The sequence below is a fragment of the Schistocerca serialis genome, chromosome 1 (genome assembly GCF_023864345.2).
Source record: "Schistocerca serialis cubense isolate TAMUIC-IGC-003099 chromosome 1, iqSchSeri2.2, whole genome shotgun sequence".
NCBI lineage: Eukaryota > Metazoa > Arthropoda > Insecta > Orthoptera > Acrididae > Schistocerca > Schistocerca serialis.
Genome location: NC_064638.1, coordinates 1,023,972,107 through 1,023,999,373, shown reverse-complemented (window position 1 = coordinate 1,023,999,373; position 27,267 = coordinate 1,023,972,107). Strand labels below are relative to the sequence as shown.

Genomic DNA, 27,267 nt, shown 5'->3' with positions numbered 1-27,267 from the left:
TCCGCACAACTTCTTCCTGTTTTCTCAATTGAGCTGTGTTCAGTTTTTCAAGGCCTATCCACTGTGCCAACTAATAGCTAAATCTGATGGGGGTGCTATGGGGAGGTTCCCTTTTAAGCAAGGAAATGAAAGCAGAAAGGTGGAAGGAGAATGTAGAGGGTCTATACAAGGGTGATGTACTTCAGGGCAAATTATGGAAATGGAAGAGGGCATAGGTGAAGATGTAATGGGAGACATGATAAAATTATTTACAGACAAATGGGAAAACTGGTAGAAGCTGACGTTGGGGAAGATCAGTGTGGATTCCATAGAAATGTTGGAACGCGTGAGGCAATAGTAAACGCATGACTTATCTTAGAAGATAAAGGAAAAGTAAACCTACATTTCTAGCATTCGTAGACTTACGGAAAGCTTTTGACAATGTTCACTGGAATCACCAGAGACCAAGAGATGAATACACTAAGCAGATTCAGAAGGATGTAGGGTGCAATAGTTACTTGGAGTTGAAGCAGCTTGCACAGGATAGAGTAGCATGGAGTAGTGTGGAGAAGTGCATCAAACCACTCTCTCTGAAGACCACAACTACTGATGTAACTATAAACAGTGTCTTCTCCACTTTTGAAAATTAGACAAGGTATTGTTTGGTTAATATGATAGTAGTCAGTGCAAATGCAGTGGGAAATTTTTTTCTGTGTAAAGTGTTAAACATTTTTCAGCATTCTGCATATTTTGCATCACTGAATTTCTAGTGTAAAATTTGCATGTTGGCAGCACTGTCTCCAGCACTCTTATTTATAACAAATGAGTTAGAACTTGCACACCTATCATAATACTTTCAGTTTCGTTTGAGCTTTCTGTTAGCTACAATGTCAGGGAGGAAATACAGTAGTGAAAGAGTGAGGTGTGTGGAATATGAAAAACACTCAGGTAGGTGGTGTTTAAGAAGAGTGAAAAACACTTCATAGTTGTTGGAAATTAGCATCACATCCATTGCTCAGGAATTGCTACACCCACTACAAGAGGAAATTTAGTGACAACCCACCTGAATGATCACCATCATCCGAATGTGAAAATGAACAATACAGTACAGATGTTTATATTCCTGTGTGTGAAGTTGTTGATATGTTGAATTTTAGCATTTCTGCTGTATCCCCTACTATATCCCTCTTAAACATCCAGCAAACATAAAAAGCACAAGAAGAAAACAGTATGTAAAAAGGAAAGTGGAAGAAATTGTAACAAGTTTTACACAAACAACGTCTTAAAAACTTTGAAAGTGTATAATGTAGATGAACTTAGTGCATGAACTGAGGATGTTCATGAAATGTGATGTGTGATTTTGAAACCTAAATACTGCTATCTCAGCATCCACATGTACTTAAAAGATAGTCATTTACACTGATACCAGGTAGCAATTCGAAGCAGCAGATTCAGAAATACTTCCTCACATTACTGAATTTCAAAAGCTCAAAGTCATGAGAGGTTTTTGAGCATGCTTAGATTCTGTGGGCATCTGTTGCAATATGATAAAATTGCTGTTGCTCTGGAATATTACCTAAGTGATGACAAATATTGCAGCAAGCACAGTCCTAACCAGGCTGATGTTATCTGTTATTGAAAAGGTTAAAAAGATGAAAAGATAAAAGAGAAATAGGAGAAGCATAGGAGTTATGCTTCTCTTATTGATCTTGTAATTTATCTCATAATGAAAAGAACCCAAATTTAAAAATTGGTGTTGCAAATTTCTGCTCCTTACATCCAAAATGGGTAAAATGCCAGCTGGTGAAGGAGGTATGCACATGTATTTGCTGTACTAATTTGAAACTTGTTTGTTATGCCATAAGCAGTGTCACATGAAAGTAATTCACAGAAATGAACATGAGGCTTTTGTATGTATGTCAAGAGCCACAAGATAAATGGTAGTTGCAGGAGTGTGCAATGTGTCCTGGTGCTGAAGTGATGACTGTTGAAGCATTACACCTTCAGGACCCTGACAATGTAACCTGTGCATTGTGGGAGGCAGGGAAGTTGAAGACAGTAGAGCTGGAGAAGTTTGTTACAGAGGTTAGGCATTGGTTCATGAAAGGAATAGCTCACCATAATACTGGATGATTCAGAGACAGGCCACAGTTGAAGTAAAATTGGCCACATTCCAGAATGACACATTATTTCATTTCAACTTTGCTGAGAACTGGTATGTTGCTTTTGCAACATGAAATTCAATGTTACCTCTGGCACACATCAGATATCAGTATTCACTTCCTAGGAACATCACACTCTTTTGCTATTATCAGGGACACTCTCATTCATGACAGTACACATGCATGCTACACTGTCAACATGATAATTGTTGACTTGGTATCTAGAGGTCATGCATTTCCTAGATATGTGTATTCAGCTTGGTTATACAGCTTCAATGAGAAGCAGATGAAAAGCAAATTAATTCTTTTCACTGGTGCAGTGTTGATTAAGTTGTAGGCAATTTTAGTTCATGGAAAGTCATGAAGTAAAATTGTGATATAAGACAATAATTTGTGAATACTATCATAAAAAGAAAAATGGGTATAAATATTCTAGATCTCATTTTTGTTTTAAAATGCTTTTGAAGAAAATTATGAATTGTTTTCCAATTCTCTTATGTGGTAAAGTAATTATTTTTATTCAGAAATACCAGTTTTGCATCACATTTACTTAAAATTGTGTCCATAATTTTTTTGAGAGTAGAGCTAGGTGTACCCAAAAAATTTCTTACATTTTGTACAAACAAATATTGGCCACTCTGATTGTACATTCCCTAAATACAATTACCAATTAATGTACCATGAAATTTTTAGAACATTTAGGATGGGGGTTTTGGAGAAAATAATTTCTAAATAACCAAAAAATTTGATTCTTTCATCTTAACGTACAAATAGATTGACAGTCCTTCCACTTCTCAAGACAGTTAACATTGTGACTTCATAGTTTTTTTCCAAAAAAAGAAAAAAGCTCAGAAGCGTGTGTGTACTAATGTCCTGTAGTATCGAGAACAAAGTATTTATTGAAAATAAATACAGATCTATATCACTTTTGGCTTTTTGTTTTCCCTTTCGTTTCATTTTCACAAATACTCTTATTTAGAGAGGTCTGCAGGGTTTTAACAAGTCACCAGAAAAACAAAATATTGTGTTTTGGAGGGGTATTGTGTGGGACTTCAAGATAATTTTTTCAGTAAACTTTGAAATAGTGATGTGACACAGGCACTCTTGACCTGTATGATATGAGGTGAAATTGACCACAAGCACCATGGATTAATAAGGTTAACACAAACAACAAATTATAGTTGAGTATCAGCCAATGAATCAGTTTCAAATGTCTACCAGATCTGTACCCAACAAACAGAGTGGAGACGGACCAAAATGACAGTGAGCACTGCCCTGACAGCTTGGCACCCTTCTGATAAATCGCAGCACAAGTCATCTCTGTACGCAATAACTTCAAACATGACCCCAGTATTGATTACCCGTCAACAGCTAATACCACAGTGAAGAGGCTCCATGGAAAGCTAGTTACAGCTTCGTTACTCAGCTCAAACTGGCCACCACGCCAGGAACTGCCACATGAGATGGCGCTGTGCTCAAACGGCAGTGTGTTGGTCAAACATCATACAAATACTGATATTGATACATTGTGAGAAAACCACCACAGCTCAACTGAGCAGGTTGTTTCAAAAAGTAATTCTTACTCATTGCTTTAGTCTAGAACTTAGTTCACAACTTGCAGACGGTTCATTTTGCTATATCTGAAGTTTGCTTATTCCTTTTCCTGATTAAAACAATTTTTTTTGTCATATATATTACAGAAAAATGCAACATTTTATTTAGGCATCAGGGATTAACCCCACACTGATACAGGGTTCATTGTCCTATACAATATAAATGGAAATATTACTTTTGCGTGCAGTTTGTGACCAATCATATGCAGCTTGCAGCTTGAATAACCACTTAGACAACTGGGTGCTTGTGGATGAGGGTGGACAAACAACTGATGTGCAGTCCAGCAGTTGTCAGACTGTTTTTGTGCATGCGTGTGCGCACGCACATCCATCCATCCATAATCTGCAGCTGAGTGTCCTGTGTGGCAGGTAGTCTTTGTTGCCTGTGGACTCCTGTTGTGCTGGAGGGATGCTTGTTCCGTGGGAAGTGTGGGAATATCTTGTTATAAAATATCTGCAAAGGTGTTTGCTAGTTAGCAATATGTCTGCAAAGTGTTCAGAATATGAGCTGTTGACTCATGTCCTATTAAATTTATTTTTGTGTTCTGTGAATTATATTCAGTTAGTGAAAACATTTTCACAGGTCATGTAATCTTCCTGATAGACTAGAGGAGGAAATCTATTGTTCAGAAGAAACCACTCATCCCATTCGAAATGAAATAGTATGTCACTCGTATCCTGATGGGGGGACACTTTTAAACCTTTTGCAATCCTCTTTATAATGTTTCCTCGCATATGATTTCACTTGGTAATACAGTTGACTACCTCAACATGAGTTTCACATAATTATTTTTTTTTTTTTTTTTTTTTTTTTTTTTTTTTTTTTTTTCCCCCATGAGATAATCTCGATACCATTAAAACCAGATACGGTAGTGATGTGGTGTAACATTGGAATCATATTCAGAACAGAATTTCAAATCTTTTTCAGACTCCTAGTTCAGTTTTTCTGTGGCATTTTTAAATAGCTTCAGGCAAATGCTTATATGGTTATTTTGAGAAGGACTTGGCCAATTTCATTCCTCAGTGTGGGCTTATTCTCTGTGGCTGATGACCTCACAGTTGGTGGGATGGTAAACCCATAGCTTTTTTCATTAAAAAGTTAGTTAATAAATGTAAGATTAGGTCCCACTAATTGGCTGTGTGAAAATGTTAACTGAATGTTCTTGTGACAGTCATTTAATTCTAAAGTAATTACCCTTATCAAAATGTTTATTTTCCACTCTGCAATACCTTCTTAATTTTGGTTTCATGTGGTTTCTTAAATATCATTGTATGTGCATATGTGGTTCCTTCAGCAAGGCCATGACACGCTGTGGTTGTATTCTCATTAAACCCTTTCGTTTATATTTACATCTGTATGTATGAGTTAACGTTTTCTGTGGTATTAAGTTTACAAATTTTATATCATTGTAAATGTGTTACGTAAATGAATAAATTTTACACTATATTAAGAACAGGGTCACTCTATCTGGCAGTTGTAACATACGCTGGTTTCAAATAAGTCTTTTTGTAGAAATTTTGTTAGTACAAGAGAAGGAAAAAATTGTTTCAGATGATTGTCGTATCAAAGACGGCAAGCTTGGAATACACATGACAATGTCCAGGGAAGGGCGCCCGAGTGGTGAGGCATATGTGGAGATGGAAAGTGATGAGGACATAGAGAAGGCTTGCAAAAAGGACAGAGATCACATTGGACACAGATATATAGAAGGTAAGAACATTTTTATGAGCTAATAAACAAGGGTTCCAATGAAAATATTATTGAGGAGAAACTTGTACAAAAGTGCAATGATCTTGCGTCTGAACTTTCCATCTACTCATAAGACCTTTAAATAAATATTTATTGTTATGCATTTGAAGACTTTTCTCATGTTTTCAATGTTATTACTCCTGTAATGTTATAACAGTGATGTAGAGTATGAAATAAAACATAATTGTCATGTCTTAACCAGATAAACAGTTTAATTTAATCAAATTTTTATTGGTTCATAATTCTCATTTCTTAACCAGGTAAGCAGTTTAATTTAAACAATATGTGCAGAAACTGTTTTCTTGTTGTGGTAGGTGACCAGTTAAGGAATCAGGTTTTCGAGGGGTTTGGTTGGTTTCCTCCTGACGGTGTACTTGGGTTTGCTTGACGCAACAAGTGTGTGAATCATACATGAACATGTTACCTTACTGATCTGCATTTGAATTTAGTGTGCAACTTCATTGCTATTGGAGATCTCAGTACAATGTAGATCTAATTATTTGTAATTGAGGTAATGGTATGTGTTTGGTTACCAGTCCATGTGTGATGTGCAGTAAAACCTATTTTTTTTAACAGTTTCTGGGAACCAAAATATTTTTTATAAAATGGGGTATCCTAAACAGGACATACGGTTTACATCTAATATGCTAACGAAATGACATAATCAGTTAGGATTCTTATGTTTATGCTGCACACTTCCCATTATAATGGGCAGAAGTAACAGTATAGCCATACGAATCCACATAAGTTAACTTTCCTTAAATATTATCAATTGTTTTAATTTTAAAAAGTAGGGAAGTGCAGTTCATTTTTTTCTTGTCAGTGTAAAACACTTGGTGGTGTTGCTCTGTTTAATATTTGCTAGAACTCATCTACACTGAATGAGGAAAATTAGTTTCTAACAGCGGCAACAAAACTTGCTAAATTAAACCATCTCCCCTACATGCTACCAGCCCTGCTTGATTCTTTATTGAAGCCTTGGTCCTCCCTTTGATGTGCCAAAGTCAGTATGTCACCATCACAACGGTGTTCGGAAAAGTCACACTTGCTGGTATACCTACCTACCTGTAACGTTGGGGGAAATCTCTGGCAGCTGATACTGACCAACAGCCAACAGGGTTCAACAGCATGTTGGTATACCTCTCCAGGTAGCAACAAACATTCACAGCCTGTCAAATATTCATTCTTACTACCACCTTTCTTTCAAGGAATGAAGTTAACTTCTGCACAACAGCTATTCCATATTTGACTTCCATTGAATGAATTATGCCAAGATCGAGAGGATCATTGGGAGTTGAGATGTTTTCTGTTATTAGTGGCTTCAGATTTCACTGTTGTCACTATTAACACATAAGGCCATCACTGATTTTTTTTGCTTCCATGATACTTCCCCTCTTAATTGTATGAGTGTGTTTTTGAGGGGAAAAACTAGGAGAACCTGCTTCCATCAGGCATGAAGAAATATTTCTGGGCTTGTGTTGGTTATTAGTCATGGCAAAGTATTTGCCTTTAACTGTTAAATACTTTCCAAATCTACTTCCATCTCTTAAATTTTGGTAATGGTGATTATAACTTTTTTTCTGTACTACCAACCATTCACTGCCCTGAAATCTTTGTGCTGAAAATCTTCATTCCTGGACTTCCTGTTGTAATAAATTTCCACTCAGGGAATGTTTCCACTTCTCATTTCGTGAAACCATTTTATTAGAAAGAGGGTGTTTCGTAAGTCTGAAGGTGCGTTTACACTGCCATTTGTATCGGCACATGTATGAGATACATGTATATGGGACTTTGCGACATGTATCGCGACTTGTATGAGTTGACAAGTATCAACCTCATACATGTATGAGCGTGCGTTTACACTGGTTGATATGTATCACTGTGCGATAGCTTTCGACTACGATTTGGAAGATTTCACATTTTTATGTGCTGGTACACTTGCTCTTTTGGAAGATGATAGGAAGAAAAGGCGGAGGAAGCGTAGATGGTGGCAGAGCGAGTTTCTCGCGAATTAACGCTAGAGGATGGCGCATATTTTAGAAATTATGTTAGGATGCGTATGGAGGATTTCCGCGGTTTGTTATCACTTGTGGCTCCTCTTGTGTCCAAAACCAACACAAACTTTCGGGAAGCGATTCCACCAGAGCATCAGTTGGCAGTAACACTCCGTTTTTTGGCCACTGGGGATTCCTCTTGAAACGAAGATTTCATTACAAAACATTTGCATTGTCGCGCGATTGCTAATGCCAACGTCTCACACACGATTGTCGGCATCCGTTGTCAACATTATCACGTGAGGCCGCCGGAATAATAGCAAAAAATTGATATACGTGCCAGATGCATGAAAAAATTATAGAATGTATTACATACTCTGATATATATAAAACTTTTACCTTCACTTCTTGGCATAAAACTTGCACAATAGCCTCGCAAACACGAAGAATAATGTTGCATATGGCACTTTTTGATGTTCTATGCAGATACATTAACGTCGAAACGATAGTCGGCACCTCCAAAACTCAAACAGCCGCCAAAGAGCCTGGTACTATGCATGCGCTAATCGTCAAAATAAGCGGCAGGCGACAAGACGACAGGAAATGATAGTACTGCGCATGCGCGAGTTCTTCAAATGTCGCTCATACATGTCGCGTATATGGCCAAAAAGCGATATACAAAATGTATACGCGACATGTATGAGCTCGAGGGTCCGCATACAAGTTCCGTGAATTTTTGTATGAGGTGATGTATCGCGACATGTCAAACTGACATGTCGCTCATACATGTCGCGATACATGTATCCCAGTGTAAACGTACCTTGAGAGAGACCAGTATTTGGCGACAAGCTGCATCGTTCCCTCTGGTAGTTGTACAACTTTCACAGTCGTGTTTCCACCTGTCAGATGAATTCAGTCTGTTGCCATCATTACTTTCATGAAAAAAAAGGAACATTTGGATTTATTGAAGGTTTCAGGAATCTTCATGAACATTGGGCACAGAATATTTAATATTCCAATGTCGAGGGGGTAGTGCAGAAATGGGTGGCTGTGTACATGTTTCAGTATAAAAACTGGAACGTTCTGGATCTTCATATGGTTCCTGGTGGTATACTGAAGAAAAAAAAATTGATCTGCTTTTCAGAAAGAATTAATGAAGCAACACGGCTGCAAGTAATTGTCAAGTCATCTTCCATTGTCACTTTACCATAACAAGATCCTATACAGAATGCCAGACTTGATAACCGAGTGGAAAACTGAATATAGCATGCACACTTTGTTGACTAAACATATTTTGATTTGAAACTAATAACTGTACATTCAAATGGAATCTGTGGAGGCTCATTTTAATGATGGACAAATGCTGTCACTTTATAGTGCAGAAGAGCCGTGAGTTTCAGCATTCAGGAATGCTTGCTAATTATGCTGTATTTACTGCACAAAGGTGATGGTGGCCAATTGTATTTTGTTGCCATGTTGAATAGTTCAACATTAGGGCTGTCATCACAAACATTTGTCAGCTTCTGCTGAACTGTAAGTTTTTTAGGACAGAAAGGTCAATATCAGTCTTAACATAATTTTTATTGCACATCAAGATTTCAGAAAACAATGAAGCTGTCATCAGTGCATATGTAGTCCATGTGACTACCTATAATACACTGATGACAATTGTGCTGTTCGCTGAACTCATCTGCATTAAAAAGACAGTATTACTGATGCTGACCTTTTTGTCGTGGGTTACCTCAGTTGTGGGGTACAATCATTCCCATGGAACCAAACACGTTTAAGCTTTCTTCTTTGGCTGGCCATCACTACATAAAACTTCCACAGTGTAGAATTCAGCACAATATAATGCAATTAGTGTGGACATAATGGTAACATTTTCTGTGATGGCGCCATTCGCAGTTGGAACAGGGAAGACGGGGAAGGGGGATCCATTAACGTACTGGAGGTCCCTTTGCCATGCACTGGTAGATGGGTTCGGAAGTATGATGTAGATATAAATGATAGTTTCACCTGGACTGATTGAAGGAATTCCTTAATAGTGGATCACTTAGTGCAGATGAAATTTTTGTTAATTGACGAAAATGGAATGTTTGGGAGATTTCTAGGTCATACTTTTAAAAAGTTCCTTGGCTGGACTTCCTTGTAAAAAATCAGTGAACTATTTGGTCATTGTGATTTTGAGTTCTTTAAAAGATGTCGTGACAGGAAATTGCACTATGAAATGTGCAAATAAAAAGGGTAGTGTCAGTAGGAATGTTTGAGGTAGAAATCCCACTCATAGAAGTGCTATTGTGTTGAAAATGAATGTCACTCTTCTAGGAACTGTAATTAAAATTCAATAGGAGAGGTGAAATTGGTCATTTGGGAGTGTTCTGTGGGCTGCATAGCTTTTTGATAGTTTTGCTTTCTTGAAAGCTGGCATAGTGATTTAGCGGGACTAATAGATAACACTTCAACTCCATTAATGGAGTGAAAAATTACTGCTTTTGTAGGTGGTGAGTAAAAGAAATACTAGACACACCTCCTTGTGCCTTAGTAAAAGGATGGATGTTTGTTTTGTAGCATTCCTCTGTGTGTGATACCTTGTAAAGCTGAAAACAAGTTACTTGAAGGCTTTGATTAGAGAACAGAATTTGGCTAATTGGTTTCTATTCATGTGACTGGACATGTTTTCATCATGCGACTTCTTTCCTGAGAGGCGTAAGTCGTTTCATTTGAAAATAGCAAGCAATTAATTGAAAATGATGATAAACATTAAAATCTTGTCCAGTGGTTATACTGGGATTTTATTGGAGTGTACTTTACAGTATTTGTCAATCAGAAATACAAAAAATTATCATTGCATCATTGAGAAAAGCAGTGGTGATAAATGATCCTCCTTCCCCTCATTTACTGTTAGGTTAGTCAGTAGAATGTTAAATTCTCATGTGATTGTAGTGAAGTTCATTGAAGTGCCTCACACAAGCAGCACTGTTGAATGTTCATTGGAAGCAACATTTCAGTATGTTACAAACCTTTTCAGGCAAGTTGAATCACAGTTACTGTTGTTTCCTCCAGATTATTTCAAGCAAGTGTTTAAAGTTTCCTTTGGGAAATATAAAGACCAAACTGCCACTTCTGCAGGCTGAACTTTCCCATGCCGTCTTTGACAGGTGACGTCAGAAATCCAACCTTTCTTGATATTTTCATGAGCATATAGTATAAAAGGGCTCATAAATTTTCTGTTCCCTGTCTTTTTTTTTACATGATTTTTAAAGCTTTGCAAGTGAACAGTTAATTCAGGAATAAATTCACTGTAACAGTTGATTTTTACTTTTGGAAGAGTTCTCTCCCTTCTAAAGTTATAGTAGTTACGAAATAGTATCATAACTTTTTCATGTTATCATTTTATACCAATTTTTAGGAGAATAGTTAAATCAACAACAATGCTGTTACAGAGGTGAAGTACAGTGTGTTTGCAAAGTAATTATAATGAAATATTGAAATGTTACCCTTTTTACAGTGTTTAAAGTTAAGCGCTCAGAAATGGAGTGGGTTGTAAAACGCAGTGGACTAAATTTGGAAAATGCTATGGATGATGGTTGTGTTAGACTTCGTGGCCTACCATTTGGCTGTTCTAAGGAGGAAATAGCTCAGTTTTTCTCAGGTATGACTTAATTTAGTAGTAGCTTGTTTTTGAAATTATTTGTGTTCATATTTATTAAGATAATTTGTGGTTTTAGTAATCACTGTAATCTTCTAGAGAAATGTGCTCACCGATTGCGTGATTTTGATTGCCTCGAAAATTGAATGTTAGTTGGCTTAATTATGAAGGACAAATCTTTTGAGTGTTTTATTTTGACAGTATTGTATTATTTGTTTTAAGCTTGTTGGGGTTGTTTGCAAAGATTTGTTTTTAAAGCAGTGACTTGTAGATGAAGGTGGTATTCATTAACACTTTATAAATCTACAGACTGTGGATTCTGAAATGTGAATGTTATATTTTTCCTCTCTATACTTGAATTGTAAGGCCTCGTTGTACTTCCTTTATTATTCTCTTCCTTCATCCAGTCCTTGCTTCTTTTCCTGTTTATTTCTTATCTTCAAGTAATGTAAATTTGACACATGAAAACAGATTGCTATTAATTGGTTGAAGAGATGTATTGAAGTACTTGGTGTTAGATATGTGGCAAGTGGCACAGATAAGTAACTGTCTGTAGGGGCAACAGTAGGATCATATTTTCCCGAAGTTCCTCACAGTTGTTACTCTTGTGTTTATGTTCTGAATACTGAAGTCCAAAGAAATAGTTTTGTAGATCCTCTGCACATAAATTTCACATAATAGCATATTCAACTGAATTGAAAAAGTTGTTGTGTAACATTTTGGTTAAAAGTAGTATGATAAGAGCCTTCTTACACTAAGTGATCATGGGTAATGTCGTGTATAAAATTTGTATTACAGGAACTTCAGAATGTATGATTCACTGTTTGAAATATTGCTTAAAATAAAATCTTTGCAAATGCCCCTTTTATTTCTGAATAATATTTTATTGCTAAAGGTTTTACATGCTTTTGTTGTGTGTTGATTCTGGGCATATTGTTTATTGGTTGGGTAGGGTTGGAGATAGTACCCAACGGGATATCCCTACCGACTGACTTCACGGGAAGGAGTACTGGGGAGGCTTACGTACAGTTTGTTAACAAAGAAGTGGCAGAGAAAGCTCTGCAGAAACACAAGGATAAAATAGGACACAGGTGGGGAACGTGTGCAATGCAATGGAAGGGAGGGCTGGGTGGGCTGAACCCCAACCTCCTATTCTATGGTATACAGTATCACTCTTTTAATCTTTAATTCATTTACTTATTTCATAACTGGGATTTATTTTCAAAAGTCAAACTGTAAGGATCTGAAATTACTGAGTAAGTATTTATCAGCAATATCATATTAAGCAATGTAATCCTTCCTAAGGCTTCTCCTTGTGCAGTAGGCAGTAATTTCAGATCCTTACTAGATGTAAATTCCAGGTATAGTTTTATGTAAATTCCAGGTATAGTTTTATATGCAGGTAAGGTAAAGTTGTGAATACCTACTGGCTCAAATGAAATATTTTTTTAATATTACTTGAATCTGGAATCTGTTGTAATTTATCACTTGTTGATTGTGTGTTTTAAAATTTTCTTGTAATTTAACAAGTGGTATTTTTCAGTATGCCATGTAATTAGAAAACATTCAAACTATAGTCCACACATCACACACTACTTCATTAATGATATGTTTCGGAATTTAATCCAGTTTTGCAAATTAAAAACCATTCATATTGTCATATGCTTGTATCATTTCATTTACATTTTTATATTGAAAACACTGTAATTATGTTTGCAATGTCTCATTCTCTTATACCTAGAAGTGTCTTAACATTGTGAACCCCATGTTTTTACTGTTGTTGCTCACACAAGCGTTTGTAGCTAATAATGTACGTAATAATCCGTCTTTAGCTTAATGCTGCATGCTTATATTCTTGCAGATGCCACCCTATGTACAATTATCATTTGTTACAGTCTTCCTCACAGCTGTAGTTGTTTAAAAATGTCCTAAGCTTTCCAAAATTGAAATACTCCAGAAATTGTCTGTTTCAAATAATTCACATGTTCAGTTTTTCCAGTGAATTTAGCTTCATATAATATTGGTACAGTGCACAGAATACACTAAAGCTGTTACGCTTGAAGTGACTTAGGTTATCATGGTGCATTGACACTAAGGCAGTGGGTCACAGATCATAAGGAAATTCTTAATGTGTATGTGATGAATTTAAAACCACATACTTTGGTTTTCTAACATTCATTATCCCTTCATATACAGGAACTAATTAGCAGTAATTAGTCAGTGCCTTTGTGCAAAACAACTTGTGGCTGTAACTTACTGGTGCTGTGAAACAACCCTGTAAATTTTTGGTGTGCTGTTATTTAACAGTATTATTTATTGCAGTAATTCCGATATTTACATGTTGTTTCACTTGCTTAAGTGTAATTGCTGTTACACCTTACTAGATGTCTCTAGCAAAGTGGATCGTGTGGATCTTAGTTATGAATGTTGTCCACAAAGTGGGTTGCACCTGTAGTAAATTTCATATTGCGTTGAACACTGGAATAATTCTGCATCTTAAAGCTGATTGGTCACCTATGTGGCACCTTTATCTTGTTTTGTTGTTACAGTAAACATTTGGTAAAGTTTCCCTTTGTCACATGTGGATGATACACATACGCGACTTTGCCATTTCATACTTTTGTGTATTCCTTGCGTTTTAAGCTAATGGCTGTGTCATTTCAACACAATTCTGTATTTCAGTGTTCTGTGCAAATTATATTGACTGACACACAGTAGTATTTTGAAAATATGAGAGTGTAATTTGTCTTTATTTCATGCACTACATACTGGCTACAGATACAAGAAGTAGGAAAACTGCACTGTGCCTTACAGGATAAAGCAGGATTGTGGACTCTGTAGTTATGCTCACATTTGGAGGTGGATTAGAAATGTGTGCTGAAATAGTGGCCTCTATTAGTTTAAAACAGTGAATTATTGTGAACAGTGAAGTGAACGGGCTGTTTAAAGTTACTGAATAAAAGACTTGGGTGGTTGCTTTCTGCGCATGGCTTCTTTAGTGTGTGTTCATGCCAGATTGTGTACTTTCCATTACAGAAACTAAAATTGCAAGTTATATTGTGGAAAACTGTATTCTGAAAAATGCAAGGGACCACCATGTGACTCTCGTACACAGTCAATATTCCAAGTCAGCAGAATAGGTGGTGGTCAGTCCCATAGAATTTATGATGATTTGAGGTAATAATTGCGAGAAGAAATACAAGGTTTTAAATATTGCCCAGCATTTGTACACAAGTGTTTTTATTAGTGTAAAATTCATAATGTTTAAATTTACTTTGGAGCTGCTGTGTTACGTAACAGTTTTGCATGGAAAAATTTTTGCAGGTAGAACCTTTTCTAAACCATTGTTGTATTATTGAATAGGCTTCACTTAGTGTTGAATGTTTCTTGTCCTGGTTGTTAAGCTCCTTACCTGAAAATCTTTAAATATTAAATACCAAGTGTTTTTATAATAATTTTTAAAAATTGTAAAGAAGTGGCTAAGGAAGGAATTTCTCAGCTTTTAAACTGGAACATGGTAATAGTTCTTGAAATGTAATTGCCAGCTTTTCCTGCTTCACGTTTGCATATTGAGGATTTTTGTTTGCCAGTAACCCTGTTCTACTTGGGCACATTCCTGTTTACATCCAGTTGTGTAAGGCATGCTGTAGTTTTCCTGCTGATTAAGATCCCACTATGTAGATGCAAAAATGCTCTGGTATTAAATGCATAAGGCAGTTAATATGTACAGATGTTAATATTAAAAAATAGGCTTAATTTTGGTGTTTCATTAAATTGTGTAAGAAGTAGACACTACACTGTTGAATGAATTGAAACTCTAATGTGGAATGTTGGTAGAAATTCATTACTTTTAAGATGAGTCACCAGAGGGACACACCCAAGGGTTCCTTATGGGCCAGTTGGGGGTGGGGCCATGCAAGACAATGGATCCAAGTGATGAATGGGCGGGAGCTGAGCTCGTGAGGCCAAATTTTTGGTGTACAAAGTGATGATTCTCTTAATAACATCAGCTTAAGGTACTACGTAAGTAACTTTTGGAAAATGTGTAAGCAAAACTTAGGACAACTTGACCCAAAAAATTGGCCTCTGTTTTGAGCTAATCATCAGGCTCTGTTAAAGGTGGGTGGAATTTACTTTGAGTGTATCTAAGTGTGAAATAAAGCATTTGGATTATAAGCTGTTGAAAACTGCAGTGATTTTACAACTTCATTATTCATTTAGCCAGATCACAGTTGTATAGTTGTTCAGCTGAATTTAGATAGATGGTTTTGAATGAAGCTTATTTCATTCTGGACCATTTCCTGGTAGTTTTTTTGCTGTATACTTGAAATGAGTAGATGTCAGTTTTAAAGAATAGAAGGAACACTTCGTGTAAGTTCCTTGAAGAAACAGACGTCCATTGTAAACAGTGTGTAGAAGAATTGAGTTGGATACTGCCAGTATACATATATTTTTTCTTAGGGTGTTAGTAGGTACACAGTAAGATAGCACAAATAACCAAATACTTATTTTTTCTCATTTTTATGATTTCTTTTGTTTTTGAATGTCATCTCATCCTTCAAATCTGTTACATGCAGGTACATAGAAATATTCCGCAGCAGCCTTTCTGAAGTGCGTGCCGCTATTGGCCCAAAAATGCGTCCTTTAGGACCAGGAGGTTTCAACCAGCGTCCAGCTCCTTACGATCGTGGTGATAGATTTGGTGGCATAAATCGCTATAATAATATGGGTAGAGGATCTCGGAGTTTCAAAGGTAATCACTTGTTCTTGTTTAGCTTTTTAGCTGCATGTGTTGGATTTGGCAGTTAAGTTAGATAGTGCATTGTCATTTTTAAAATGGTAAAGAACAGAAAATTTTTAAAATTATAGTTATCTAAACAGGATTCAGGTTTTGGTAACACATGCCATTCATTGTTAATGTGCATTTATTAATATAAAATATATTCAATTCAAGTCTCTAATGTGTTTATTAGAAACCTTGTTGCATATCTGTGTAAAAACTGCTGAATCTTTCCTAATTAATGTAGGATTGCTGTTTTGTGTGCCTAAATTTCTTCCAATAGCTGTAATATATGATTACTACTTCCTTCATAAGTGATTTAGTTACGACTTGTTTTTATTTAATGTATGTCTGTCAGTGCTGAAACCATAAATATCTAAAGTGGACTAAACATTTATTGTTTTGCTCATTCTTTTTTTGTTGTAAATTGTCAAATGTGAAAATTACATTTCCTAGATTTGTTTTGAATTTATTGAATCACTGTCGGGGATTTGTCTCACAATTCTGCTTTCAGTCAAATGTGAAAACTTGCAGCATCTTTCATGTTGACAACTTCAATGTTCTTATCATTTATGTGGGAAATCTTGTGGGTATTAGCGCTCTGCATTTCTCACATTTGCTGTAGGTTTTGTGGCATGTATTCACCTTCATAAATTTGACTAGTGGTTTCCACCAGATATTACTTTTTGATCTTGTTCCCAATAGGACAAATTGTATTGGGATTGATTGTTGCAGGCACCATAATACATAATTACTTGTTTCATTGTGTAGTTAACAAGAAAATTACTTCAACATAGTTTTATATTTTATCAAAAAGTCTTTTTTTTACTTTGAAATGGTCATCAGATTTCAGACCACAAATCAAACCAAATTTTTCCAGTATGAAAAAATAAGATCCAGACATCAGACAAATGTTATTGCAGAGTTGCTGATTATTTGTTTTTATTTGTAGATGGAGAATTGTTGTGCAGTCATGCTTGTTTTTGCGTTATAGGTGGTTTTGGTGACTTCGATGATGGTCCAAGTCCATGGGGCATGAATTCATCATGGGGTGGGAGTGGAGGACCTGGAATGAGAGGTAACATGGGTGGTCGTGGTAGCAGTAGCTTCAACATGAGTATGAATTCAGGTGGATTTGGCAACATGGGTATGGGACGCGGAGGACGTTCTGGTGGAGGTGGAAACTGGAATGGTGGTGGAGGTGGTGGTGGCCACTGTATACACATGAGAGGTCTGCCATTCCGTGCAACACAGGCTGATATTGCTGATGTAAGTAATTACTCTTATTGTGTTCTAACTTGTTCTGTTGTAGGCCTGTGTACTGAAATGGCTTTTTTTCTAAAAGTTTTTCAGGCCAGTTGTACCAGTCAATATTAGGCTCCTATACGACAACAGTGGCCGTGCGTCAGGAGAAGCAGATGTTGAATTTGCAACACATGATGAAGCATTAAAAGCAATGTCAAAGGTAAATTTTTGTGCTAAACACTAACTTTCCTAGGTATATTCTTCATAATATGATTTGCAATGTAATTTGATAGTAAAAAACTCATTATTTTGGTTGTTATAATATGAATTATGATGTGTGTCTAGGACAAAGGACACATGCAACATCGTTACATTGAACTGTTCCTGAATTCTTCACCTGGTGGTTCTGGAGGTATGGGAGGAGGCAACTTTGGAATGGGAGGAGGTGGATTTGGAGGTGGCGGATTTGGCGGAGGTGGTGGTGGCGGAGGTGGTGGTGGTGGATTTGGAGGAGGCAGATCAAAGTTTCGTTTTTAAGTACTCTCCACTTCTATTACATTGGTTCTCAATAGAGAATTTCTCAAAGTTTCACAAGTTGTGAGAGACTTTTAAGGTCAGACACTTCTTTCTGTTATTGCTACTGTTTTGCTGAGTCGGTGTTCTCTTCAGTGCACTTTGAAGTTTAGTCCACTTCAGTTGTGGTTGAATTAGTTTGTGCTGTATAAGTTTAGCTGTAAGCCAGTAAAATTAGTGGTGCAACACTAGTGTTTGTTACTTTGGCACAAAGATAAAGTTTGGTACTACACACAACGCAAATTGTTAAATTGTACATTCCATCTGTAAAACAGCCATAAATTGAAGTCTGATAACTGTAATGTCTTCAGTGTACTGAGACTGAATGGTCAGTAGTAGATACTGTGGATCTGTATTAGGGAAACTGACAATTGATGTTTGTGTAGTTAATGTTAATTACTTTACTCATAACACACAGTGAGAAAGTAGATAAACAAGGAATTGGAGGCTGGTAACGATTTACAGTGTATGTGGCATTATTCCTACTATTGTAGCCATTGACATATTCAGTAGATCAGACAGGTTGGGTGAGTATTTCAAACTGGATCATAACTACTTCAGAATTGGCGAAGGCTATGGAAACAAAAGAATAAATAGCAACTTCACATGTACTGAAGATACAATAAAGACTGTTAAAGATTTTTATTTTGTTCATTGACATTTTTATTGCTGTAATATTGAGTAGCAAACATTAAATGTAATTGGCATATTTACACAAAATTGTATTCATTTCTGGCTTTGTTTCCAATTCTTGGAAACTTTGACTTTAGGCAGGAAGTACCTGATGAATTAAGTTCAAAATAAGTGATCAGTGAATTTTATGCATAATGTCAATGTATGTTCAGTTTAGAGTGGAATGCATGTGACAGTATACTGTGAACTAAATTCTGGTACTCATTAGCAAAATTATTGGTACACTTGTAGAAAATAACACAGTTTGTGATAAAATCATAATTAGGTAGCTTTAGTAAAATTAGGAGCTTAAGTATCATTTAGGTTATATGTTTTAGTGAAAGTGAAGAAAGGCTTTTAAAACAAGCACTTTTAATAAGACATATGCTTTACTTGTTTCAAAGCATTGAGAATTTGTAATTAGTTTGTTACTTGAAGAAACCTCTCAGATAATTATTCAGGCCAGGAAAAAATTATCGAAGTCTAATGTTTATTGATTGAACGAATGAACAAACTTGTACAACAGTTTCATTTCAATAAAATAAATTTTGTATTTTTTTTAGCTCTCAGTTTAATGTATTTTCTTATCAGAATTGTTCTTCGTTGCCTAAAAGTACATACTCATTTGGATCCATAAAAAGTACAAGGTATCTGTGATTCAGTAGTCTTACTGGTCTTTGGTGTGAATTCAGTGATGTTATGCTTTGAAATGTTAGCACAATATTTTTTACAAATACAAATTTGCATGTCATTGTTGGCTAGGAGACAGCAAGGGATATGTTCCTGTGTAAACCCACGTTATATGTAGAAGAGTCTGGTTACTGGCACAACTTAAAATTATACTGCCATACAACTTACAACACTTTTCACTGCAAGTTAGGTGCAGGGACTTGATTTATATAGTTACTGTATGTAGACTTTCCTGTAGTGGTCAAAGGAAAACAGGTTTTCTCTGGTAATGTCTTTATGATGGGTGTAAATGTTTTCACAATGCTGTTACTTTTTAATTTCCACTGCTTTGTTTTCCCAATTTTTCTGGTGGCTACACATGTTCATAATCAAATGTCTCCAGACAATTTTGTTCATAGAAAGTTACTGTCTTTCCAATCTGTGCTTTTAGAAATTCCACTTGGGTTAATCAAAGCTATACAAAAGGTGGCCTAAAACTTTCTAATTAAACTATGAATTTATTACCTATGTGCTTAGAACTGTCATGATTAAATAAGTGGTGCCTCTTGGGAGTATTTCTGAAGTTGTCACTTAGCAAATCAGAGAACCATTTGTAACACACTTGTCTAGAGCAAGGATTCCCAAATTTTTCCTTTGGTGGAGCACTTTGAGAATCCTGTTAATTTGTTGGAGCATCTTGTCCATTTTGAAGATTAACAAAAATTTAAAAGAGATAACTTTATTCACTGTTTGCTTCAGTTTTAAATCATAACTAATAACTCAAAAATCACAATAAAAGTTTAAGAAATTGAAGGAAATTATGCCACGTTAATTTTTTGGCGAGTTCTTACTGTGGAACACACTTTAGAGAATCCCTGGTTTAGAGCACAAACTCTTCCAAGTTCGCTTCAAAAATACATATGTCCACAAAAACATTTTCCCCAGTTTACACAATTTCTAGTTTCATTATTTCTCTCAAAAATCTAGTGTTTCAAGTGTTATGGGTACTCATTTCTCACCAAAAGAAGTAAAATAAATCAAACTTAGGTGATGTTGACAGTATTGTTCTGTGGACGGTTGTGATGAGTAGAAAGCTGCTAAAGTCACCTTATGCCACACTGTAATTGTGTGTAAAAAAAATATTTAACAGAACTTATGCGGTATATGATGTACTTACCTTTTTAGTGTTAGGCATTTCCTTGCACAGCCTGGCACAATTTACTATCTACTCTGAATGTCCAGGCATTGAGGGTGTTTGTCCTGTTACCAAGTAACACACTGCCATAGTGGTGTGCATGTAGGTGGGTGATAAGGTTGATTGTGCAGTGGCAGCAAGTAGTGTAGTCAGTAGTGTTGTCACTGTCCAATGTGCTTCAGGGACCAGGTAGAACATTTGATTTCCATGTTAGTTTAGGTATGCTGAGGAGACTCCCCTCCTAAAGTATCCATTATGGAAAACTATTAGTTGTGAAGTGATAGTGGTAGTTTTTAGCATATAAACGCTTTTTAAGGAGTCAGAAACATAAATAGTGGATCAGTGGAGCCCTCGTACATTGCCAGTTATCAGGATATTCAACAACAGGAGTATGAAGTGTGGGATTGATGTTTCACTGATGTGCTGAAAGGGCTCACAGGCATCATGCAAGCACCTGCGCACACTAGTATAGTAACAGTATGCAAATTTCTTGTAGAATCCAAGCCTACTGCTTCTTATTGTCATCGTTGAAGAATTTCCTTTATCTTCAAAGATCATCTCTTAAATTCATGGCATATTATGTTTCGTGTTAATGGATTTTTTGCAAGAACCTTCTTACAAAATATTGAACCAATTTTGTGAGTATTGATCAAACACATCCATAATGCAGTACATCTGTCATTTTGTCTGATTTTCCTAATTGAACCATCTGTGTGAATGGTTTACTGTTGGTTACACTGTAACATACTTCAGTCATATTAATCAGCAGTACATGCAAGTTCCTGCCTGAAGTGATAGAATATAATGGATTGCTGCTCATAGGCTTAAAAATACCTGTTCAGACAAAGTTGCAGTTACGACCAGAGCAGTGACAACGAAACAAACTAATGCTTCTCAGTGCACGTGATTATAGTGGTAGAGCAGGCAGGGTGGTGTGGAGGGGAGTGGATTTAACATGTTTATTTCTGAGTGGCGATCAGAGTGTTAGTGACTGCGGCTGTGTTCAGGTGTTGCTGGTAGCAGTCAGTACAGTTGCTGGCGCTTGTTTCCTTTGTTTTACTGTTGGAAAAATGGCATCAGCAGGAGCCTTGAAAGCATTAGTTTTACATGATGTCCTTTATGGAACTAGTGAAACAGGAATCATGACAATTGATTCATTGTGGACAAGTTGTCTGCGTTGGCAGCAGTATTACAAACAAGTACAGAATACATTTCTGTAATCTATTTCTTTTACTGTCTTAAAATGATCAGCGATAAAGTTGAAGAGCACAGCTGACATACATGTGAAAATTGTTTTATTACATGAAAAAAGTTTTGGAAACTGTCTCATTTGGACAACTTTATTTGAAGATTTCATCTTGTCTGTAAAGTGCCTTGTATAGAACAGTTGATTTCTATTTGCTGCTCAACAACACTCGAGGATCCTTCATCAATGACTGTTGTGGAGAACGTGTACATTTTACAATAACATCAGCAAATTTTGGTGAAGTTTCTATTGACTTCCAAAATTTGCTCCACTTTGCATTCGTTACTCCAAAAGAACATTCAGTTAATCGTTGTGGTCTGGAATAGCTTGTATTGAAATATTCTTTCCCTGGATCTAAAACCCATCGACTTTAGAGTTGATAAAATGCCTCAACAATGGATAAGCCTCATCTCACAGAAAGCAGAGACCTGATGTCTTTGGTAGTGGAGTCAGGTGGTATATTGAAGTCCCCTTGTTGCATCAAGCAAAATACACTAGAAGAATGTCAAGCAAAATACACTAGAAGAATGAAAAGCAAAATACACTAGAAGAATGAAATCTACCACCTTCTCTTTCCTTTCCATACCACCCCAAACTGATTCTAATGAATTTCCTGGGAGGACCTGTAACTGCATGTAAGGTGGTGAGGTAAGATTTTATAGTTGTAAACATTGTACCAGAAGGTGTTTTAGACTAATATATTTATCAACATCATGAACTGCACTTGGGATTTCTAAATGTTGAATAAATCACTTACAGTATTTAGAAAATTTTCAGAATGCACTTGTGTTGTGACTGGAGGCAATGCCACAACACTGGTAGTTGACTCCGCAATTCTGACAATGGTTATGAATCCTATTGTGAATGCCTGAGCCATGTCTCAAAAACTGCTTACAGGAACCTGTAACAATTTTTATTTCACGAGCAGTTGGCCTTAAATTACATTATTCCTTAAAATAATAATTGTACTTGTATATTGCAGTAGATATGGAAGTTCCATACAGTAAGACGGTGGCAACCTTCTCTCCTCTGTGTGCTATCATTTGCCAAAATTTTGTTTCGATATCTCAAACCATTTGAGATACAAGGGGATTATGAATATTTCATTCTCGCTTTTGTCTAGGCATGCGAGTGGATTGGTATGCGCTATAAATGATCCATTTTCTATAGAATGGGCTTGGTTATAGATTGTATCCCAAATTAAAGAATAGTTAAATATGTTAGCTATATTTGGGATGCAGCAACATATGATTTAACTTTCACCACACACATTCATAGCAACATTTATTTTTCATTGCAGATTATTAGATTTTCTTGCAGTAGCTTGCTTAATTTTGAAATATCGGAGTGACAGTGATTAACGAAATCATAAGCAGGAAGCTGACGAATACAGCTATGACGTGAGAATAATTTTTTTACTGGGTCGTTTCTTAAAAATCATTTGAGAAAGATTATCGGGCAACTTGTGCATTTTCTGTTTACGCAGTCAAGCGAGCGTGCTTGCCTGTCTGCTGCTGCACTGCTCCCTGGCCCCACTGCACCTGGGTGCAAAGCAGTACTTCGGCAGTGGCCCCAATGTGGAGCTCTGCCCTGCTCTATTGCACCACTCCACTATCATCTGAGGCCAAGAAAATGTGGGTGAATTGGTTTCATAAAATGGAGTAAAGTGACTTTAAACCTTCTATTGTTCACTCAGTGCAAAAAATCCATTAGCTTGCTTTCACACACCAAATATTTGCAATAGCGCATAATTTCAAATATGTAGATCCAAATAACTAAGAAATAAATAGGATAAGATTTTGCAATTGTACTGTTTTTACTGACAGTTCCATACTGTTCTGACTGGACAGTTCTGACTGACAGTTCCATATCTGTGTACCCTGACATCTAGCAAAAAAATAAGGAAAATATTGTGTTACAGAATTAGTTTCATGTAAAAAATCTCCTCACATGTCTGACTTATAAAGAATGCTGTACTAAATTATGCTTGTCATGTTCTGTGCTATTAATACGTTGAGTGTTGCAAGCCTAATGATGTTTGACCACCAGCCAGGCACATTGCATTAGGTATGATTCTCTGCTTTGGCAGTCAGTGTGTACAAGAAAGTTGCGCAGCATACTCAAAATAAGCTGTAATTACACAATGCCTATCATCGTTTTGTTGTTTCAGAGAATGTTGTTTTTTTTTGGGGGGGGGGGGGGGGTGAGATAGGGGAGATAGGAGGTTTGAGAGTTGTCTGTGTGTAGTTTGTAGGCCTTTGACATAGTGCATATTTTCATATTAAGATTCTTGCACTCTAAATTTATCAACCAGTAACAAAACTTCCTCAGAAAGATAAAATGTAATAGACAGGGAAGAGTGGAAAATAAGAACAGATGGCTAGAGGATCTAAAACTGTGGTATTGTCATAACCAGGTAGAAACTGCATACGTGAGCACACACTGGCTATATGTTGAGATATTGTGTTGCAAGATTCTGTTTGAAGGAAATTTACTGTAGGAGTTGTCAGTGAGATGGAATATAAATTTTTCGTGTTGTAAAACACTGTGTGGCCTGGGAAACACTTATAAACTACCACCTGTTTGCTACTTAAATGGAAAGTACAGGACGAAATATCAACAGTGTAGGAAAAGGCAGATTGCTTCTTACCATAAAGAAATGTCAATTTGCAGACAGGCACAATTGTCTGCAACTTGAGGTCATCCTTACAGTAAGTAGCAATTCCTACATTGCTGTTTTCTATTTAATACTTTCACTTTACACATTTACTGCACCTAAACTGACAATCAAGAACAATGCAGTATTGCTCTTTGGCATTCCCACTCTTAAGTTTCAGGGTGCAGGGAACATAGAAATGTTCCCTATTACCTAAGTAACACTGGACCTAAATTATAGTCCACAAATGCCAGTACTACATTCAGAAGTCAACATGCTGCAGATCCAGTCATATGCACTTACCCAAGGAAACAATTAATTAGGAGCTAGTCACCACATGTGGCTGCATAAGATGGCAGGGGTATGTTTTAGCAACACACTGTTGGGTTGTTGACAAATTAGTTATGTTGACACAGTGGAAGCTGATTGTGAGCAAAGAGCGAACATTAAGTTCTGTGTTAAACTCGGAGAAAACCCTTGTTGAAACGCGAACAATAATTAAACAGGTATATGCAGGTGAGGCACTCCCAAGAAGCCGTTATTTGAAGTGGCACAGAAGGTTTCATGAAGGCAGAGATTCAGTGCAAGATGATTCCAGAATTGATCACCTGTCTGTAACAAATATTGATGCAAATGTGGCATGTGTAATTTATTGCGAGAAGACCATATCTGTGTGCAATATCAGAACAACTTCATTTGAATCGTGATGTGTGTAATAAGATTTTATGTGAAGGTTTACTGAAACTTACTGCAGAACTTGGCCCTCGCACACTAACGGAGGAACAGGAGGAGGAAAGACAAATTTCTGTTGTACTGGATGGAGCTAGACGTGATCTCGCATTTCTGTCAAAGATTATTACTGGGGATGAAAGTTGGTGCTACCATTATGGCTCACATGACATGCTGAATGGAGGAGTACTGAAGCACCAACTTCGAAAAAAGTCAAACAACAACCTTAAAGAACAAAGACAATGTCTGAACACATTAGTTGATCATAAAGAATTAGTTTACCATGAGCATTTTCCTCCATGTCAATGAACCAAACTGTGTATATCTAACTCTTGAAACTGTTCTTTTTTTGCAGGAACTGGGCACAGTTTTTTGTTCAAGGAACCTACGACAGATTATAATTAGAAAAGGGGCCAAATTCAGTATAGAATCTGACTGGGATTCGATGAGGCCGTGGAGAATTTTTCAGTTTTACAGATTTCAGTTGTTTCTCAACACCACTGACACTAATAACTTGTTTCATCTTTTCAGTGGTACATGGATTAAATTGGGGGCAATTCTCCTTGGTTTTCCTTTGTAAAGGAACATTTGAAATCCTTTATAGAGGCCCAATCCAAGTATTCTGCCATTGTGTTTGCCTGTACCAAATTCCTCCCGTACCTTTACGGTAGGTCTTTCCCCTTAATTACTGACCATAAGCCCCTCGTGGCCTTATTTTCTCCATCAGCCCAGTTACCCACGAAGACTTCCCACCACCTGCTGCAATGGGCCCTATTCCTTTCACGTTTTAGGTACACCATCCATTTCCGACCCACCTCCCAGCGTGCCAACGGCGATGCCTTGTCTCGGCTCCCCTCTAGCCAGGATTCGGTATTTGATTTGTCAGATCCCCTAATTTTTTAGGTTTATGACGACATACAGGATGCGTTACCTGCATTCCCAGTCACATCTGAGAAGGTGGCCACAGTGACGACCGCTGATCCGCTCCTCCAACTGGTGCACCGCTATGTTCTCTGTAGCTGGCCGACACTTCCTCCGCCTTGCGCCCAGGCTGACCGATTCTTCTTCTCCATCTGCCATCAACTGGTGGCTGTCAATGGGGTGCTCCTCAGTGCTGAAAATGACGCCACTCCACGAGTCATCATACCAATGTCCCTGCGGTCAAGGATTATCCACATCTTACGTCAAGGTCACTGGGGTATTGCCCGGACGAAAACCCTCACACGTTGCCATGTCTTTCGGGCAGGCATGGCAGTGGACGTGGAGTGCATGGTTCGGTGTACCCAGGTCCTTCCCACTCTGTGCCGGTCCTTCCAGTTCTGGCCAGCTGCTTCCCTCACATGGGAAAGCATCCATGTGGATTTTGCGGGACCCTTCCTTGGCGCTTACTGGTTTCTCGTCACAGATGCCTACTCCCACTTCCCTTTCATTATCTGGTGCTCCTCTATCACCACAGAGAATACCATCATGGCCCTGTCAAAAATATTTTCCATTGAAGGCCTCCCTGACACCTTGGTATCCAACAGTCCGCAATTTCGGAGTCCTGAGTTCGCCAGTTTTCACGATAATGGTATCCACCATTTCGTTACCCCTCCTTTCCATCCCCAATCCAATGGAGAGGCAGAGCGCCTTGTTCGCACTTTTAAAACTCAGATGAAGTAGTACGCAGTAGACCGTTCTCCGTAAGAAGTTCTTACGTTTTTTCTCAGTACCTACAAGGCCACGCCGGTGGGTGTCAGAGTCCAGCCGAACTGCTCCATGGTCGCCAGCCTCAGACCCTATTCCATCTCCTCCTGCCACAGGCCTTCCCGATATTCATCCGGCTCCAAGGTGTGGAGTTTGAGGCCCCAGCCCAGCTGGCTTATGGGGATCATTATCCAGTCCCGTGGTAAACAACTGTTCGACGTATGCCTGGATGACGAGGTAGTTTTGTGTCACCGCAACCAACTGCATCCTTGTTTCCTCGAGCAGCCCCAAATGCTGGCACCCCCCCTGCCGGTCCTTACCTTGGGGCTATGTTGATGCCCTCTCCTCAGTTGGTGGGTGATCTTCCCGGAGATAGCCACCGGATGCCGGCTGCTCGTCCCACGCCGCTGCATACTCCAGACCCGGTACAACTCCAATACCTTCCCCTGAACCCACTTCCCAGCCCCTCGGCACCGCCTCGGTTGGACGATGCGGACGTCCCCATGCCGCTTGCCCAGCCCGATGTCGCCTCGCACCTGCCACCGCTGCAGTGTTCCAACCGCCTCGCCCAGAAAGTGGCACCCTACTCTCTGGAGGCCGGGGCCGTCACCCGTGCTGCACCAGCTTTTCCAAGGGGGGAGGCATGTTATACCGGAGCCAAGGTAGCCC

General features: G+C 37.7%; 1 protein-coding gene across 2 annotated transcripts in view; it reads left to right on the top strand.

Moving 5' to 3' along the window:
• Positions 1 to 18,986, top strand: part of LOC126413523 (heterogeneous nuclear ribonucleoprotein H-like) — a 31,483-nt gene extending 12,497 nt beyond the window's left edge. For both annotated transcript variants that reach the window (XM_050083271.1, XM_050083272.1), the window contains exons 3-9: positions 5,307 to 5,465; positions 11,007 to 11,150; positions 12,100 to 12,238; positions 15,725 to 15,900; positions 16,922 to 17,196; positions 17,273 to 17,392; positions 17,518 to 18,986. In XM_050083271.1, the coding sequence (XP_049939228.1) occupies positions 5,307 to 5,465; positions 11,007 to 11,150; positions 12,100 to 12,238; positions 15,725 to 15,900; positions 16,922 to 17,196; positions 17,273 to 17,392; positions 17,518 to 17,709 (1,205 nt within the window). In that variant the 3' untranslated portion in view covers positions 17,710 to 18,986. The remainder of the gene's footprint in view (positions 1 to 5,306; positions 5,466 to 11,006; positions 11,151 to 12,099; positions 12,239 to 15,724; positions 15,901 to 16,921; positions 17,197 to 17,272; positions 17,393 to 17,517) is intronic.
• Positions 18,987 to 27,267: the final 8,281 nt, after the last annotated feature.